General features: G+C 38.5%; 1 protein-coding gene and 1 pseudogene across 12 annotated transcripts in view; one reads left to right on the plus strand and one right to left on the minus strand.

Moving 5' to 3' along the window:
- Positions 1-20,086, minus strand: part of MAST2 (microtubule associated serine/threonine kinase 2) — a 166,346-nt gene that overhangs the window by 44,401 nt on the left and 101,859 nt on the right. For 7 of the 12 annotated variants that reach the window (XM_053660533.1, XM_037149817.2, XM_037149816.2 and 4 more), the window contains exon 5: positions 16,133-16,327. The exons of 4 other annotated variants lie outside the window; for them this stretch is intronic. In XM_053660533.1, the coding sequence (XP_053516508.1) occupies positions 16,133-16,327 (195 nt within the window). Of the gene's footprint in view, positions 1-16,132; positions 16,328-19,208; positions 19,453-20,086 lie in introns of those variants that run through there. One more of the 12 variants, XM_037149824.2, reaches the window with a different exon arrangement.
- Positions 11,622-11,691, plus strand: LOC119052528 (uncharacterized; annotated as a pseudogene).

Consider the following 20,086-nt stretch of genomic DNA (forward strand, 5'->3'; position numbering starts at 1 on the left):
TTAATATTTTTGAACCAGGGTTTACTGTGGATAACAAACTACAGAAAGAAAACTGCACATAAGGGCAGACCACTGCACCACGCCAGTCACTTGGTCACTTGGAGCAAGGCCTGGCCTTGCATCTTCTTATATCTTTACCACGATCACCTCAGTAGACAGTGGGATGAGGAACTGTGGCCATATTTGGAGAGTTTGCAACCTTCAAAATAATTGTAGTTAACCATATTTTTCGGACCATAAGACACACCTAGGTTTTAGAGAAGGAAAATAGGAAAAAATTTTTGAAGCAAAAATTTGGTAAAATATTTAGTAATATAACATAATATTTCACCAATGTAAATGTAAATAGAACTCAACAGCAGCATTAACAACCATTATTCCTCCCAAATTTTGGGGGGAAAGGTGCATCTTACAGCCCCCAAAATATGTAAATATATAAAACATAAAATTAAATAATAAACAACATTTAAATATAAAACTATGAAAAAGAGATAAGAAAGATGAAAGGGAAAGAGAAAGCAAAATTATTATAAACTATGGGATCTATCCCATGTAAGACTAGTTTAAAATCAATTAATATACCACCAGATTTATAGAATAAAGAAAAAAATTACATGATTATGTCAATAGATGCAGAAAACACATTTAACAAATCTGACATTCATATTAAAATCTCGACACTAGAAATAGGAACATCCTCAACTGGATAAAGGGCATCTATGAAAACCTCACAACTAACACATTTTAATGGTGAAAGGCTGAATAGTTTTCTCCCTCTGAAAGAACAAGGTGAGTACCCTGCTTTTGCCACTTCTATTCAACATTGTACTGGAGGTTCTTAGCAGTGCAATAAGAAAAAAAAAATGATTGCATCCATACTGGAAAGGAAGAAGTAAAACTGTTATTATTCACAGATAAAATAACCCTTGAGATTTTCCACACATATTTTATTATGTGGGAAATCTCAAGGAATTAAAAAAGAACTGCTAAAACTAATAAACAAGTTTGGTCATAGGCTACACGAATACATATACATCAACTGTATTTCTATATACTAACAACAAACAATCCAAAAATGAAATTAAGAACCATTCCACTCACAAAAAGCATCAGAAAGAAAATATTTAGGAATAAATTTAACAAAATAAATGTAAGACTAGTACATTATGGATTGGGAGACTCAATATCAAGCAGGTGACAACTCCCTACCCACCCAAAATTGATCTATAAATTCAAAGCAATCCTTATCAAAATTCCAGTGGGCTCTTCCATAGAAACTGACAAGCTGATAGCTATTTATTTATTTATTTATTTATTTATTTATTTATGGACAAATGGATAGTCACATTCAAAAAGAACAAAGAAAACTTTGACCTTTACCTCATACCATACACAAAAATTAACTCAGGAGTATCACATATTAAAGTTTAAGAGCTATAAACATAAAATTTCTAGAAGAGAAGAAAATCTTTAGACCCTTGAGTTAGACAAATAGTTCTTAAATATGATACCAAAAGCATGACCCACAAAAGAAAAAATTTAAAACATTTTTATTTCAAAAGACACCACCCCAAAAAATTGAAATACAAAAAAATTGCAAATTATGAATTTGATAAAGGACTTGTACCAAGAATACCTAAAGAAGTCAAAACCCAATAAGACAAATGAATCAATTTTTTAAATAAACAAAATATTTGAATTGACAGTCTACCAGAAAAGTATACAAGTGGCTGACAACAACATGGTAAGATGCTCAGGTTACTGGTTATTAGGGAAATACAAATTAAAACCACAAGGAGCTATCACTACAGATCCAGTAGAATGGCTAAAATCAAGAAGACAGAATCTCTAGTGTTTGTAGAGATGAAGAAAAATGATCCCTGAAATATTGCTGGTGGTTGTATAAAATTATACAGGTAGTGCTGAAAAGTTAACTTTTTAAAGTTAAGTATTAACCTTACAACACAATTCCATTCCTAGAACTGTGCCCAAGAGAAATGAAAACATTATATCCACACAACGACATGTATGTAAATGTTCACAGCAGAGTTCACTCATAACAGCCCCGGCCGGGAAACAACCCAGATGTCTATTAACTGGTGAATGGACTGACAAAATGTGGTCTATATAAACGTAGGAACATTATTCAGCAATAAAAAGAAATAAACTACTGATATGTGCTACAACATGGATAAACATCATGTTCTTTATCCATCACACTAAATGAAAGAAGCCAGAAACAAAAAGCTACAATGCATGATTCAATTTACATGAAATGTTAAATAGGGGCAAATTTATATAGCTAGAAGGAGATCAGTGGTTGCCTAAGGCTGGGAGAGAAAAGTAGGATTAACTGAAAATGGGTACAAGGAAACCTTTGGGGTTATAAATCATTCTATATTTAGACTATGGCATACAATTTTGTGAATTTAGTATAAATCATTAAATAATTGATAACTGCCCTGGCTGGTATGGCTCAGTTGGTTGGAGCATCGTCCTGTAAACTGAAAGGTCGTGGGATTGATTCCAGTCAGGACATGTGCCTGGGTTGTGGGATCTGTCCCCAGTCAGGATATGTAACAGAGGCGACTGATGGATGTTTCTCACATCGATGTTTTTCTCCCTCTCTTCCCCTCTCTGTGAATCAATAAGCATATCCTCAGGTGAGGATTAAAAAAATTAATAACTGGTAAAATTTATAGCATGTAAAGTATATCTCAGTGAAGTAATTTTTTTAAAATTATACAGGCCCCTGAGAGTGCATCTGATGTACTTAGTGGACTTACAAATCCTCCCTCCTCCCCTTCCACCCCAAATTAGAAGCCATTAGATGATGATGACAGTCAAATGGTTGGGGGAAGAGAAGGCACCTGTCATGGACTGTCAGAGACTGATTCGGGTGAGGAGGTTGCCTGCTTGGAGAGAAGAGTGGTATCAGTTTGGCCTGGGGAACTGAAGACCCAGGCAAGGCGAGAAGGGCATATACACAGGAGACCAGTGATCGCAAAGGGAAGCTGGCTACAAACAGAAGAGAAGTGACCAAATAAAGTAAATATTTTGAGGACAAGGGTAGCCAGGTTTTTTTACTATCAAAGAAAGTTACAGGTGTGGAAATGGAAAAAAAAACTATAAAATGAATTAGAATTGAAAGCAGAGGTATAAATGTGAGCTTACAGGTTTCAATATACAGACATCAAGACATTTAAAAAGATACACGTGTTATGTGTTTACAGTGTGGTAGAAAAGGGGCCATATATGAAACCGGACAAGCTCAGGGGACACCTGCATGGCGGCCCTCCAAACTCAGAGACCAAAGTAACCACAGAGGATGGTCTGAAATGGAAACTTCCTGACTAAGAACAGTTCAAGGAGGGTAGGCAAGTCCTCGAGCAGTATTTTACCCTAATAAAGGTCAATCTTCACCTTAACTGAGCCTGTTTGCTGTTTTTGTGTATTTAGGACAACATACCTGATATGTTGGAATAACCTTTGGAATAACAGAATAATTTCTTTTTTTCCAGACTCCTCAGCCCACAAACACTACATCAAAGCAGAGACCACAAATCCCCTCCTGGTTATTATTATCATGTTCATTGTTAACTGTTAACATTCCTATACCAGCCTAGGTAAAAGAAATGTGTGTCTATTTCTTTTACTTTTTATCCAATCCTAGAACCTTCCCTGCTGTGCTTTCTCCAGCCTCCCTAATCTATCAACAATGAACTTCATGTGACCCCCTTAAGTCTTCTCCTTTAATTCTAATGTATAAAATAAGTGGTAAAACTGCCATTTTTCTGGAGCATTTTCTCAATCTGTTGAGATTTTGCTTCCTGCCGATTGTCATCAGTTTGGCTCAAATAAACTCATAAAAATCCTTACAGATTTCAACATTTCTTACACTGACACAAATTTAAACATTCTTAGGGTTTCATTTCTTTTCTGTAAACTCCATGCATGTAAATATTAATAAAAATTGTATGCCTTTTCTCTTGTCAATCTGTATTTTGTTAGTTTAATTCACACGCCCCCAGATACTGAACTGAGAAGGTAGAGGACAAGTGTTCCCTCCCTGACAATGCGTAACCTGAATCTAATCCTGAGAAAATATCAGACAAACCCAAGTTGAAGGATATCCTATAAATAACTGGCCTGTAATTTTCAAAAGTGCCAGTCATACAAGTTGAGAAAAGACTACAGAATTGTTCCAAACAGAAGAAATAACAACAAAATTGTAACGCATAATCCTGGATTAGATCTTTTTGCTATAAAAATTATTACAGGGACATGTAGTGAAACGTGAATTAGATGATGCTGCTTATGTAATTTCTTGATTTTAATGGCTATATCAGTTATGAAAATGTGTGTAGGGAGGACACACTAAAGTATTCTGAGAAGAAGAGATAATGTCAGGAACTGATTCTCAAATGGGTTAGGGAAAGAGTTGGCAAACTCTGTAAAGGAATAGTTAACATTTTAGGGGTCGTGGGCCATATGTGGTCTCTGCCACATAGTTCTTGTTTTATTTTTTTAAACACACCTTTACAAATGTAAAATTCATTTAGTACAAGTTGGTAGTTATAAAACAGCCATGGAAATATAACAGCATAGCATAGGGAATACAGTCAGTAATATTATAATAACCAGGTATGGTACACCAGGTGGATACTTGAAATAGGGAATCACTGTGTAAAGTCTGTGATTGTCTAACCACTATGCTGTACACCTGAAACTAACACAAAATAATACTGAAAAAATATAAAATCCATTCTTGGTTCATGGGCTGTACAAAGATAGGCTACAGGCTGCATTTGCCCATTGACTGCAGTTTACTGACCATTGGTGTTGGGACAAAGGGTGCTCTTTAAAATATTCTTGCAATTTTGGAATTAAAAATATATTTTTGGTAAGTCCAGAGCAATCACCTGAAAAATTCTGGGAATGGCTACAACAAAGGAGACTTATAAGGCTGAACGTTTGATGGATGATAAGCATTCTCTCTCACTCCATCACATGTTGGGAACTTTCCTACTGATAATTGGGACTATTCTCCAGCTAAGAGGACCTGGTATACAGTTGAATTAATGGATGGATGGATTTCCTGAGACAGGGAAACTAATTCCCTCCACATGAGGTTGGGAAATAAATTCTTCATCTTTAAGGAACATTTTAGTATGACTTTTAGCTAGCTATGATGAGACACCATTTCTCACCTATCGAGTTGGCAAAAATTCAAAAGCTGGATAATACATTCATTCTCTTGGCAAAACTGTGAGCAAATAGACACTACCTTACCCTGCTGGCAGAAATATAAAGTGGTATAACCACTGTGGAGGACAACTGGACAACAACTAATAGAACTACTACATATTTATTCTTTAACTCAGCAAGCTGATCCTAGAAATTTTTCCTGAGATACACAATGCAAATTCATTTTTCTATGCCAAAAACCTATTGTTGAAAATTATTTGTGTCTCTGACTCTTCCCCCAATGTGCTAGCTCCTCAGTGTGCTCGCCTCGCCAGGAAGCTCCAGCTTCACAGCCCAGGGGATTACAGAATTGCTCTGCCAAGGAAATTAACACTCCTCCCTTCCCACCTTCAGTACCAGATTGTGGGGGGGGGGGGGGGCGCGGCACAGGAGAAGGTGCTTGACGAAAGAGGCCTCTCAGTCTAGCCCAGGAAAGAAGGGACTGCTTGGGAGGTGAGCCCACCTAAAGCCTGTGGAAGCCTGGGAAATTGACTAGTTCTTTTGAAAGAGCACCTCGTCCATCCTAAACCCAAACTAATATAATCAAGGGGGAACAAAGAAGCTCTCCCACTCTCTCTTGCCCACCTGGTAAAGCATTCACCCCATTTGTTCATGTCCTTTCTTGCCCAGGAGCACATGACCACATTGCCCTAGCAGCCGCATGGCCCAAGGTCATGTGGGCTCCAGTCGCAGGTTCCAGGAGGGAGCCTGAAATGGACAGCAGCTGGAAACACATGCTAAGCTAGCTGGATGATGGACTGGGTTGTAATATGAAGCAGAAACTCTGGACACTGGCTTTGACTTGGCTTTGCTGAGGACACAGTTGGACTTTCTCCATGGCAGGACAGAGGAAGAAGGGACACTGGATTCCCAGGGTGAATTTATCCCCACATGAATGAACCATACCACACCACAATCTCCCATGTGTGGGTCCTTGGGATGCTTTCCTTATGATCAGGTGGAAGAGCCTATTACTGCTTCAACACGGATGGTCACACTCTCAGGGATGCAACCAGCACAGTCCAGACTGCAGGCAAGTCTATGAGAACAAACAACTCAGTTTTTTCAACAAATGAAATGCAGATGGAAAAAAAGAGGGTGAGAAAACCTACATTAAAAGAAACTTAAAAGCACAGTAACCAGACATCTCAGTGTGTACATGACAATTGGATGTATGCTTGTTATCCCAGTGTGAGTGTTCACAGAATCCCCTTTCATCATGAAAAGTTTCTTCCCTTAGATAGTAAATAATATTGTCACCTTCTTAATAGGCACACTAACCAAATTAACTGTGTTGGCATAGTTTGAATATTGATTAAAAAATACAAATATTAAAAAACATTTGAACACTGACTAGACATTTGATGACATTGGTAAATTATTAGTTTTAGGTGAAATAATGATAATATGCCTATGTTGTAAAAGGTCCTTACTTTTAGAGATACAAATGGAAATACTTACAAAAAAAATAAAGTCTAGGACTTGCTTTAAAATAATGAGGGCAGGAGGTGACAGACGGGAGTCTATTTCAGGGTGTTTCTCGTTTTGGCCCATGTCCGAGCGTGCTCCAACAGGCCAGTGCTCAGCAGCAATGATCAGTGAAACTGTGTGAGGACAGGCGGGCACCCAGCTGCCACTGCCGATCTTACGGGCGATGACAAATCTTCCACGGGAAGGACACAGTGATAAATGAGACCTACAGCTATCCAGGGGAAAATGAGACTAGGAAAAAACTATGGAAGCAAAAGGAAAATGAATGAAAGCAAGATGATATGTGACGACCAGCAATATGTGAAATTTTCAACAAAGGCAGCAGCAAAATTACTATTATAGCAGCCTGGGTAGTACTTGGAACAATTTTAGATGTTTGACCCACTTGACCCTTATAGCAACCTTGAATTACTACCCCCATTTTAATGATGTACAACAGAAAACTGAGGCAGAAAGGAGTAAAGTGATTTGCCTACAATAGGGCCAGGATGCGAACAAGTTCCCAGATGTTCCTCTTTTAGAGTTACTTTGAAAAGCAGTTGTCTGACCACAATGCGGCATCACTTCACACCTGTCAGAATGGCTATCATCAATAGATCCACAAATGACAAGTGTTGGCTAGGATGTGGAAAGAAGAGAACCCTTCTGCACTGTCGGCAGAGATGCAGATTGATGCAGCCTCTATGGAAAACAGTATGGAGGTTCTTCAAAACATTAAAATAGAACTACCTCATAACTCAGCAATTCCACTTCTGGGTATATACTGGAAAAAAACCCAAAGCACTAATTCAAAAGAATATATGCACCCCTGTGTTCATCACAGTGTTATTTACAATAGCCAAGCTATGGAAGTAACCCAAGGGCCCATCAATAAATGAGTAAATAAAAAAGAGCTGAGGTACAGATATACAAGGTCATATTACACAGCCATAAAAAAAAGAAACTGTTCCATTTGTGACAGAATGGACATACCTAGAGGGTATTATACTCAGTAAAAGACCAAACTAAACAAACAAAAGTGAATTAGACTCATGGACAGAGAAAACTTGAGGATGGCAGAGCTCAAGAGGGGGTTGGCGGACTGGGTAAGAAGGTGAAGGAATTAAGAAGTATAAATTGGTAGCTACAGAATAGTCACAGGGATATAAAGTACAGCACAGGGAATATAGTCAATAATACTATAATAATTGTATATGACGTCAGATAGGTATTAGATTTAGCAGGGCCCTCACTCAGTAAGTTGTATAATGTCCAATCACTGGGTTATACACCTGAAACTAATATAATATTGTATGTCAACTGTAATTGAAAAATAAAAACTATTTTTTAAAAAAGCAGTCACTTTAAAAAAGAAAGACAAGAAAAGCAAGTGTTGGCAGAATGAAAATAGTGCTTTCTCTTTGGCAAGAAACAATCTTGACACTACTAGAAAAGGGTTTCAAAGGCTGCTTAGTTTTGGAGAAGGCCCAGAGGAACACCTGTCATTTTATGTAGACATAAAAGTCTACATACAGAAAGCCTCTCACAAATGTGGCACAGGAGACACAAGAGGCTGAATTAGTACTGGCTGCAAACTTCAGCAGTGAACTTCTTATCGCTGAAGATGTTCAAGCAAAGCTTTTTGCTAGACATCGTATGAAAGGAGTTCCTAACCAGGAGGAAGTTGCTAGAGCTAGAACCCTTCTAATAAACACATCACTCTAAAAATGGTTTCGTGCTGAAAATGCCCCACTGTAGGTCTGATGAAGTCTATGGCAATTCAAAACTGATTCAAAACCAAGCCATTCTATGATCCACAAAGTTGCCAACACCAAACTTCTATTTCCAGGAGGCCTAAAGTCAGGCCAGTGAACAGGCAGAGACATACTTCCTCTTCCCTCTTCAGGGACACCAGTTACACCACAGACCATACCTAGCACTCTTTCAAAGAGGGTTATGCCAACAATGCAATATTCATGTCAGAGTGCCAATCAGTGGACCTGAATCATATTCTTAGAAGATGTACAAGTTAACTAATGATTAAAGGTTAATTAGTGCAACTCAAATCACAATCATATTTACTATACCTCTTAAGGTTGATCATACCTGTGAGATTACAGGAATATATATATTCACATACACATTCACACCCCGCCCCCACCAGGTTCCTGACCTTGGGATCCTAAAACCCTTATAAATTCCTAAGTGATAAGAACACTAGGAGCATGGACCTGGAGAGTATTATGCTAAGTGAAATAAGGCAGTCGGTGAAAGACAAATACCATATGCTCTCACTTATATGTGGAATCTAACGAACAAAATAGAAGCAGAGGTGTGGATACATGGAACAGACTGACAGCTGCCAGAGGGGAGGGGATTGGGGGACTGGATGAAAAAAGGTGAAGGGATTAACGAAGAAACGTGTATACAAAACCCATGGACACAGACAACAACGTGGTGATGGCCAGAGGGAAGGGCAGACAGGGCAAGGGCTGGATAGAGGAGGTCAAACGGGGGAAATGAAGATATCGGTAATGGTTAAACAATAAAAATAAAGTTTAAAAATCCTTACATAGCTTAAAAGGCCTAACATTTTCTGGCTCCTGCTATCTATCTCTTAATATTCTCTTTCACTAAGTCATTTTGCTTGGGCCACACAGATCTCCTTCCTGCTTCTTGAGCACATCAAGAATGCTCCCATATCAGGAATTCTGCTCTTTCTTTTCCTTCTGCCTTGAATGTTTTACCTTTTTCAAAAAATGTTTAATCACTCATTCACCTCATATGTGAGGTAGTAAAGGAGGACGCCCTAAACCTTTCTATTTTAAGTTCCATTCACTCTTATACAGCACATGATATGTACTGCACTGCTTTATTTCATTCCCATACAGATATCACCACACAAAAGTCATAATTTAATTGGCTATCTTATTATTTATCTCTTTCCATCAAGATGCAGACCTAAATGATAAGAGGCAGTTTGTCCATTAGTTCACTCCCTTTAACAGTACCACCTAAAACAAACATGTGATAGATTTGGACATGTAATAAGTATTTGTTGAATAAAATAAATTAATAAATCTAAAAAAGAAAAGTAGGAGCATCTTTTGGTCTACTACAGAGAGTGAGCTATTAAATGGCTCTTGGATGGGTGCTGGTCACCAGAAAGACCATGCCATGATTAGAAGCGTCAAACTTCAGCATTCCCCACCCATCCTCCAGAGAGGGGAGAAGGACAGAAAAAGAGTTAATGGGTGGTCATGCCTACATGAAGAAGCCTCCATAAAATCTCAATAGTATGGGGTTGGTGAACACACCCATAACAAGAGGAGGACACAACCCCACTCCACGGGACCCTCGCAGACCTCGTCCTACGTACTTCTTCACCTGTCTGTTCATCTGTATCCTTCACCATATCCATTAACAAACTGGTGAACAAAAGTGTTTCCCTGAATTCTGTGAGCTGTCCTAGCAAATTTATCAAACCTGAGGCAGGGGTTGTGGGAACTTTCAATTTGTAAGCAAATAGGACAGAAATTGTGGGTAACCTGGGGACACAGTACTTGTGATTGGCACCAGAAGTATAGCGGCAGGAGTTCTGCACCACTTGGCCCTTAACCTGTGGGATCTGGTGCTATCTCCAGGTAGATCATATTAGAATCAAGCTAAATTGCAGGACACTCAGCTGGTGTCACAGAGAATTGCTTGGTGTGGGGTAAAACCTCCACACATTTGGAGACTAGAAGTGGCAGAAGTGAAAGGTTCTGTGTGAATTGTAGGCAAAGGAGACACACAATAGGGAAGAACTGGGTTTCCCCTATACAGAAGGAGGAAAACTGAGTTTTTCTAATGTAATACCCATCCAAGACACTGAAGAACTAGAATCAAGTCCTGTCTATATAACAGACCTATCGCTTAGCATCAGAGAACAGAAAGGTACTAAAGAGTTAGAGTGGGCATCATTTAAAACTGTCTTGACTGTCCTGTAAATTATTATAGGCAACAATCTGTAAGGACCTGAGCATATCACTAAGATGCAATCAATAAAGAGGTTTAACATTCTGAGCAGGGCCAGTTCTAATAACCATGAAAAAGGACATTGTTTCTACTCCTTTTGGGCAATGTAGCCAAAAGCCTCCATAGCTGTCTTAGTTTCCTAGGGCTGCCCTATCAAACCACCACAGATATTTACTTCCTCACAGGTCTGGAGGCCAGAAGGTGTCTGCAGTGTTCATTTCTTCTGAGGCCTCAACTTCCTGGTTCCTGGTGGCTGTCTTCTCTGCCTGTGTCTGTGTTCTAATCTCCCCGCCTTACATGGACACAGTCATGTTGGATGAGGGCCCGCCCCATTGACCTTGTTTTACCTTCAATACCTCTGTAAAGAACTTTCCTTCTAAATACAGTCATGTTCTAGGTACTGAGGGTTGGTACTTCAACAGATGAATTTTAGGGAGACACAATTCAGCCCATAACAACAGTTATGTTCTATGAAGATAAAAGACATCCACGTACAGCCAATGCACAGTGGCCATGTGTAGATCCTGGTTCCCTCTCTCTTGAATCATCTATTTGCAAAGAGAAGTCAAACTCACTACTGCCAGCAGCTCTCAATGTTTAGTTCTTCACTATTCACATTATTTACTGAAATTATTTCTCTCTTCTTATCACTTACATTTGCTCAATAATATTTGAAAATTGATTAATAACATCAATATTCAATGGGCATGTGTCTGTGGTAAGGATTTTGTGGAATTTAGGTTCATCACTGTGTTCATTAAGGATTATTTCTGAATGTGAATGCTGAACAAAACTAAGTTATTTGGTGAAGGACAGCAATGAGCTGGTGTTAAAGATAAAATGAAATGTCATAAGCCTAAAGAAGAATATTTTTAAAAGAAGATACAAAGACTATACTTTCAGGGATCATTTCTACAGTTCATCACTAGAGAAGTTTCTCTGTGAAATAAGCCAGGCAGTGAAAAACAAATACCATGTGATCTCACCTTTAACAGGAACCTAATCAACAAAACAAACAAGCAAAATATAAGCAATGACACTGAAATAGAGAACAGGCTAACAGTGACCAGAGGGGAGAGAGGAGGGAATTTCAGGCGAAAGGAGGAAGGGTTTACAGAAACAAGTATAAAGGACACATGGACAATAACAAGGGGGGTGGAAACGGGAGGGAGGTGGGGAGGGCTGGGGGGAGGGCTGGGGGGTGGGCTGGGATGGGGTTAAAACGCAGAAAACTGTACCTGAACAACAATTTAAAAAATTTTTAAGTAAAAAAAAAAAATGACAACACCCCCCACCATGCCAAAAAAAAGATACAAAGGTAATGGTCTAGAAATGACAATGGACTGTGAAATACCAATTCGTAACCCCAGTATAGGGGGGCTTATTAAAGAATGTTATGAATATGTCACCTTGAGGAAAAAAAGACTTGGGGCTGCAAAATTATTTAGGTTCAGAAAATATTATATATGTAAAGGAGTACATCAGAGAGAGAAGCAGAACAGTATAGTCGTTAGGAATACGATCTGTGGAGCCACACTGCCTGGGTTTTAACCTCTGTTCTGCCACTTACCCGCTGTGTTGTCTTGAGGAGTTTATTCAGTTCCTCTGTTTCTCTGTTTCCTCCTCTACAAAATGCACAGTAATATTTACCTTATAGAACTGGTGTGAGGATTAAATGACCTACAAATTTTTAAATGCTTAGGATGATACTCGGGAGCTGTTAAGTCCTCAGGGTTTGTTCATTTGTCATCTGCATGCTCAACAGCGCATTTCATCAGCAACATTAAAGCAGAGGGGTTAAAACCACAGACTTGGGAGTGAGATTCTGTGGGGCTGAATGCCAATTTCTACAACTTACACACATCACTTTCTTAACCTCTCGGTACCACTGTGCCTTCATCGATAAAATAGATTTACTTGGATTTTTCACTCAGTCACTAAAATGAACTTGTATTATCATCCTACCAGGGTATTTTATTTTATTTTATTTTTAAAATATTTTATTTATTTATCTTTAGAGGGGAAGGGAAGGAGAGAGGGAGAGAAACATCAATGTATGGTTGCCTTTCATGCGTCCCCTGCTGGGAACTGGCCTGCAGGGAACTGGCCTGCAACCCCGGTATGTGCCCTGACTGGGAATCGAACCGCGATTGTCTGATTCGCAGGCCCGTGCTCAATCCACTGAGCTACACCAGCCAGGGTTTACCAGGGTATTTTAAAGATTAATTTCAATACATATAAACCATTTAGAAAAATGGTATTTAGTACACAATAAATGCTAAGCAAATGTTACCTATTTTTATTATTTTGTTGTTTCATTTCTTGATTTTTCTTAACTAAGCAAGGTGAAACAAAGGGTCTGTCCTGCTTCTACCAAGTTTATCTAACATGTGAGTCATTCAAGCAATAATCTTATGAAGCAATCTTCACTCCTGATGACAGAAGCATGATTTCAAAGTATTAGGTAGATTGGATTTCTACCACCTGCCATAATACAGAAACAGAGACCAGATTTGCCCTTGTGCCTTAAAAACTACAAAAACAGAAACACATGGTCCTGGCCAGGTTGCTCAGTACATTGGACCATCGTCCTGTACACCATAGGTTGTAAGTTTGATTACTAGTCAGAGCACATACCTAGGTTGCAGGTTCAGTCCCCAACTGGGACATGTACAGGAGGCAACCAATCAATGTTTCTCTTTTCTCTCACCTCTCCTCTCTCTCTCTCTCTCTCTTTCTCTCTTCTTCCCTCCCACCCTTTTAAAATAAATTAAAAAAAACAAGAACATGTGAAACAATAGTTTTTAGATATTGCACAGGTTAACATAGAAAGTATGCCTTAAAACTGACCCTAAGTAAGTTCTAAGATTGCCCAAGCTTACTACTAGAGAATATTTCTAGGAAACAACAATGGAAACTGATAACCCCCAACAGCACAGCAGTCTCCGAGTTGAGGAGACAGAATTAAGACTTTGGGACACTAACCTGGATAGACTCTGGAAGACAGAATCCCAGAGAGGAGAAGACTATACAGAGAGCGCTCAGAAGAGGATTCCTCAAGTTTTCAGTTGAGTACCAATCAGTGCGTGGGAGTAAGGAAATTATCCAAAAGAATTAGCAGGTGGTACACTCCCCAGAGCTCACATAGGGCCAGGAATAGATCATGTTCCCACCAGCCTGACTGAAAAACACATAATATGTGAGCACGGAGTAGAGTACTCAGAAAGTACTACCTCAGTATTAAAAAAAATTAGCCCCAAATGTTTCTCTGGGTCCACTAACAAAGCTAAAAATAATCCCTAAAAAGATCAAACTATTTCCAAATAATTTAACTGTATCTCAAACAAAAGTCAAGGAGCTTTAAAAAATACAAAAATATCCAGCAAAAAAGGTAAAATCATCTTGTCATATCATTAATCTAGTACTTTGCATGGGGCAGATACAAAAGAATAGAATGACACACTATTATAGTAACCAGGCATGTAAACAAGTCTAGGGAGAAAAAAACCCATGAAATTTAACAAGTTTTCAAGCCAAGGCTGAAAGACATAGCTTCAGGTTCCCTAAGATCACAGGTTCAAGAGATAGCACTTGAAGCCATGTGCTAAGACAGGGCACATTTTAGGCTGTGGGTGCTACCCAACTTAGAATCATTCTCAGCCTCGTACCAGGGTCCAGTATATCTAGAAGGGATGACTTCAGGGAAAAGTCAGCCTATCACACTGTCCTATGGCAGTCTAACATTGCCCTAAATTGTGGAATTTGAGCTCCTATATCAAAAAATCTCACTTAAGTCTGTATAAGTTGTGCTTCCATTTAAATTTTTAGTTCTCTGTGTTACTTTTTTTTTTCTAACAAAAAGCTTAACAAGTATCTATTGATTGATCATACCCTCCATCTTGAAAATTTTTTCAGTTGTCTTCCAACAGACCTCTTTGTTGGTTCTTTTCTCCCTTCTAAAGAGCTACTCCCTTTCCGTCTATCCTTTGCTAGTTCCTGATTTCCCCAACCTCTTAGAGTCAGACAGACTGTGCCATGGTTCAAACCTTTGATATTTCTTCATTCTCTATCAGTAGTCACTCACTGGAGAATTTCATAAATCTAATGCTTTATTTCACTTATATACGGACAATTCCTAATTACATATCTTTATCTCAGAGCTCACACATCTCTAACTGAATGTCTAATTAGCTATCGCTTATAATTTCCATGTCTCAGGTCATAGTAAGTCCAACTTTCTAATTGTTCAACTCAAAATCTTCCACCCTCATCTTTTTCTCAAACTCTGCATCTAATCCATCAACAAATCCTAGCAATTCTACTCTCAAAATGCATCCCCAAAACTGACTACTTCTTAACACTTGCACCACTACAAGTTCAAACAATCATTGTCTCTTACCTAGATTATACAAGTAGCCTTCTACCTATAGCCAGTGCTCCTTTTGATCTAAGTCAAATCATGACTTGTTTTAAACCCTTCAATGGCTTCTCATCTCACTCAACATAAAAACAAAAATCCTTATAATGGCTCTAAAGTTCTACTTCATCTGGCTCCCCACTACAACTCACACCTCATTTCCCTCTGCTTGCCTCATAACTCATCCTAGACCAGCTTCACTAAACTCTGCTGCACAAAGAACATATGAAGTAACCTCTTAGATTGGGCCTTTGGTACTTCCTGGTGCCTCCTTCTGAGCCACTCTTCTTTCAGATACCTCTATCCTGGCTCCAATACCTGTTTCAGGTCTTTAATCGTATATCAACTTACCCCTGAGGACCTCCTGGACCATCTTCTATAAAATGACAACCCATGTCCCCTTATCCTACTATATTTTCTCAGTATCACTTACATCCATCTGTTCTATAGTTAATCATTAACTTGTTTGCTCCTTCCACTGGAACCTAAGCTCCCTGAGGGCAGGAACTTTATCCTTCTGTGTTCACCAGTTTGTCCTCCTTGCCTAAAACAGTACCTAACATATATGTACTCAAATAATGTTTAATATCTAAAAATAGAGGCAGGAAGAAATGGGTAGAGGGTAATCTTCAGCAGTCTGAACAAATCACTTAACCTGCTTTGGAACTGGGTTTTCCTGCTGTGTCGAATGTGCTATTGAACTACTTAACCTTTAAAGAGCTCTAGCACTGTCATGTTATGCTTCTGCTATAGGGTGATCACAGTCAGGATGGACACATAACTCTCAAGCTGTGAAGTGATACCCTACTTTCTCCTGAAATTTTGAGCGGAGATCGTGAAATTCCTTTTACTCTTCTCTGTAACAGGGTCATGACTTTTATTCAGTTTCTCCCCATTACTAAGGAGAAAAATTCGGGTTTTACCTGTTAGGCCAGAAGCAATCACCCAGGCCCACAGTTCACACCACAAACGTTCTCTTACCTCCACTGCAGTGGGCGGCTGGAACAGGGACTGCCAGGGCTGCTATGGGCTTGTGGGTTCAGGAAAAAAGCAAGAGGAGCAGCAGCCAGAGCACAGTCAGCACTATATGGGACCTTAATGAGGGACAGGGCTGGAGCCGATGTGGGTGAATACATGTGCTGGTTTACTTCAGATCCTCGGCAAAGAGCAGAGATTCTAACAAGCACCATAGTAAAAAAAGAACAAGGTCAGTGATTGTTTTTAACCAAAAGGAAACACCTTCAAAGTGAATTAATTTAGGCAAGAGACTTAAGACTTTTCAGTAGTCAAAAATCATTCTTAAATATCACAACTCAGTACCAAAGTCAGCACAGAATGACCATTGAGACTAAAACAGAATCTTCAGAATTTAAACCAAAAATTTACGTTTTAGGCATTTGAAGTATTTAGTACTGACTACTGGGAAAATATTGCAAATTTAATGCAATTCATCAATTAAGCAAGCAATAGGTGATATTTTGTGTGCAATGACTAAAACTTCCCAGAGAAGTTTTATTTTCATAAAAGTAAAACATTCTAAATAATAGCTTATAAATTGTTAGGTTATATCTATAATGACACCAATTTATGTAACTAACTTTTGCCTAATGAGTGTATCAACCAATGTCGCAACTCTGTATAACACAATTGGCTTCTATTTAAACTTTAGTTTTCCAGGTTACGTTTTTCCTCTAAAAACAATCTAACCATCTTGATGTGTTAAATCCTAATGAAGACCAGTAAATAAATAGGATCATTAGACTGAGAACAGACAAATGGTAAATATAGATTTCTATTTTGTTAATGAATAATAGATATGCCATAAGTGCCATATCTATGGCAAATTATTAACAGATTCACAGCATTTAATTTGCTACAGTAGCACCATGGCTTTCTATATAAATACCCTACTACGCAACAATATTTTATTCCCAAAATTAAAAAAATTAACTATCACATAAACACCTGAACTGTTTTAAAATGTTAGTTTTTTGTTATTGCTGGTGGTTTGGATATAGATATGTGACATCCTACTTTTGTTTAAATACATGTATTCAAAGGAAATTTTTACTTTCCTACACATTACCCTCCTAGCTGTCTTCAGTATATTTCTCAGATGAGTACACAACGTGAGGATATAATAGGATAGAAAAGTGGAGGGCTGACAAGTATTTAAAATTACAGGTATGCCCAAATTTCCTTAAACTCAACATATTTTTAAAAATTATAAGTAAAATATTAATTTCTGACTTCAAGAATTTTTACTTTCCTAAAGAACTATTCAAAAATAAGCTCACTAACATATATAAACTAGAGCTAATGACAATATAAGACATTTACTTCTTATTAAACTGAATAGTTTTGCTTATTCAAAATTTTGAAGACTTAAATCTTAAGTCTCACATAAAATGAGGCTTTAGCCATTTTGATGACTATACAATTAGGATTATTAAAAAATTTACCAAAACCAATTGTCTTTCTCCTTTTGCTCCTAATGACCAGTCTGCAAACTGGTTATACATTGGGACTAGAGTCTAAAAAGGATTGTTTGAAACAAAAAGTTATTCACTACCTCCAAGGAGAATCTACCCCAAGGAGCATTTTCCTAACCTAAATTCAACATCACTACAACAGATACAAGGATTACTAATACCAAGGCACCAATATTTGGAGAGCATGATTTTTGACAACTTACGTTTTCTTAAGCTACAACTCAATTTAAAAAACTCCAACTTTGCTAACAAGTCCCCTTTACTTTAAATGACACTTTAGTTGACAAAGCTTTTTATAGTCTTTAAATTTTTAGTCTTAATATGGAAATAAAACATTTCTTTAAAAGTACAGTTAACCCTTAAACAATGTGGGGTTGGGGGCACCAGCCCCTCATGCCAATCAAAAATCCATGTATAACGTTCATTCTCCAAAAACTTAACTACCAATAATCTACTATTGACTAGAAGGAAGCCTTACAAACAATAAAAAGTCAATTAGCACATATATTGAATATGTAGTATATACTGTATTCTGACAATAAAGTAAGCTAGAGAAAAAAATTAAGAAAATCATAAGGAAAAGAAAATGTTTATAATATTTATTGAAAGAAATCCACACATAGGTGGACCCATACAGTTCAAATCTGTGTTGTTCAAGAGTCAACTGTATGCCAATCTTTACAATTTCACACTTCAAACAAGTCTAAATTTTCCAAAGTCTGGTAGAATCATTAGTTCAATTAATAACACCCACTGACACTGAAGGGTAACGACCCAAAGGAAGCCCACTGCAGAAGTCTGTCTATCTGCTACGCCAGCTGTCTCTGGGTGAGCACTAACACTCAGGGAGAGACAGTGTGCTCCCTCTCCCCTGTGAGTTACGCAAACACAGTTAAAGACAGATCGCTGAGGTGGAGTGGATTCTAGGACACTTCTGTCCCTGGTTCCCCAATTCCCAGGTCAGGTCATTCAGTACTGTCTCATTATATAAGCCCATGTAGCTCTTGGAAAAGCTACCAAGAGGTGGAAGGCATCTTTCATTCTCCAGCTTTGAAATCCTCGCCTAAGTACATTTCTATATGAGCCAACATAGAATAAAATTTGGGTTACACCCTAAGGACTCCAGCTTGGATCTACACAGGCAGATCTGAAGTCCAGTATTTCAGGCCGGGGCAGAAATACAATACTATCTCTAGTCAAAGAAGGAGATGCCTTCATTTCTATTTTTTTTCTCACATTCATGAGGCCTATATTGCAGTGTTGACTAATTTTAAACATCTGCTTTCAAGCCAGGAAAGAAACAATTGATCTTCGTTGTTAACTCAGTTCCCCAAGTACCTAAGAACCCCTAAAAGGATAAATAACTCAATATTCAGAATTAGAAACCCCTATGCCCCTGCCAAGGACCACTGTTTTGACCTTGAATTTATGAGCTATCTCGGCCTTCTTCCTGACAGATATCTCCATAGCATAGTCTTTACCCAAGTAAATGAAGCTCTGTTAGTTGGCATTAGTTCTTTTCCGGACATCTACAAGTTTCTACTCAGAGACCCCAGCCTCCTTACTGAATCCGCAGGCATGGTGCTCCCAGTCTCTCTCTCCTCCGTTTCATCATTTTCCTGGCTACTCAAGCTTTTGCCCTCTCACACTGGAGTCTTGGCAGGAAGTTCTCTCACACAAGGGGTATGCAGTCTATAAGCCAAAGGAAACTTACAAAGGCTTCCCAAACTTAAGAGAAAAATTAAAGTACTTTTCTTCAAAAACATAATATTCAGGACCCCTCCCCTCCCAAAGACCTAAGAGTCCAGAAAACAGCGGTGAGAGAGTGAGGAGTGCCAGATCCCAAATGAATCAGCTGTCCGTCCTCTAATCTGCCTGACATCATTCACACTCAGCCCGCAACAAATCAGAGCCCTGCAGAGCAGAGCACCTTGTTCCTCCTTGGTAACAAGCACCAAACTCCCTCCCCCACAACTCAGTTGCAACTTCCAAGTCTGAGGCCTGGCAGCAGAGCTCACACTGGCAGAAACTGTACATACCAAGTTGAAAACTCACCCTGTGACAGAAACACTATTAACTCTGGAGGCATTGGCCAGGCCAGAACAGCTGTTGCAGCAGGCAGGGGATTGGAAGATAGCACATTAAGGATCCTAAATTGTTAATGACCTAAGGATATGCGGGCATTTCTGCAATGTTATTCGCTCTCAAACCCAGGCTTGTGGAAGATGAAAAGGCCTTAAGGTCAGGGCTTAAAGCACAGTCATTATTCAAATTCTGAATTTTATCAATTTAAGTAAATTCTATAGCCCTTCTTTAGACAAAGTTCAGAGCCATTTTTAATTCAATTTCTACTACTAAAAACATATTGAACTTCTGGCCAAGGTAGAGGCAAAGGTGAACATGTTTTACCTCCATGCACAACTACTGCGAAAATTACAACCCA

This window comes from Artibeus jamaicensis, unplaced genomic scaffold (genome assembly GCF_021234435.1).
Source record: "Artibeus jamaicensis isolate MK-2021 breed Jamaican fruit bat unplaced genomic scaffold, CSHL_Jam_final scaffold_847, whole genome shotgun sequence".
NCBI lineage: Eukaryota > Metazoa > Chordata > Mammalia > Chiroptera > Phyllostomidae > Artibeus > Artibeus jamaicensis.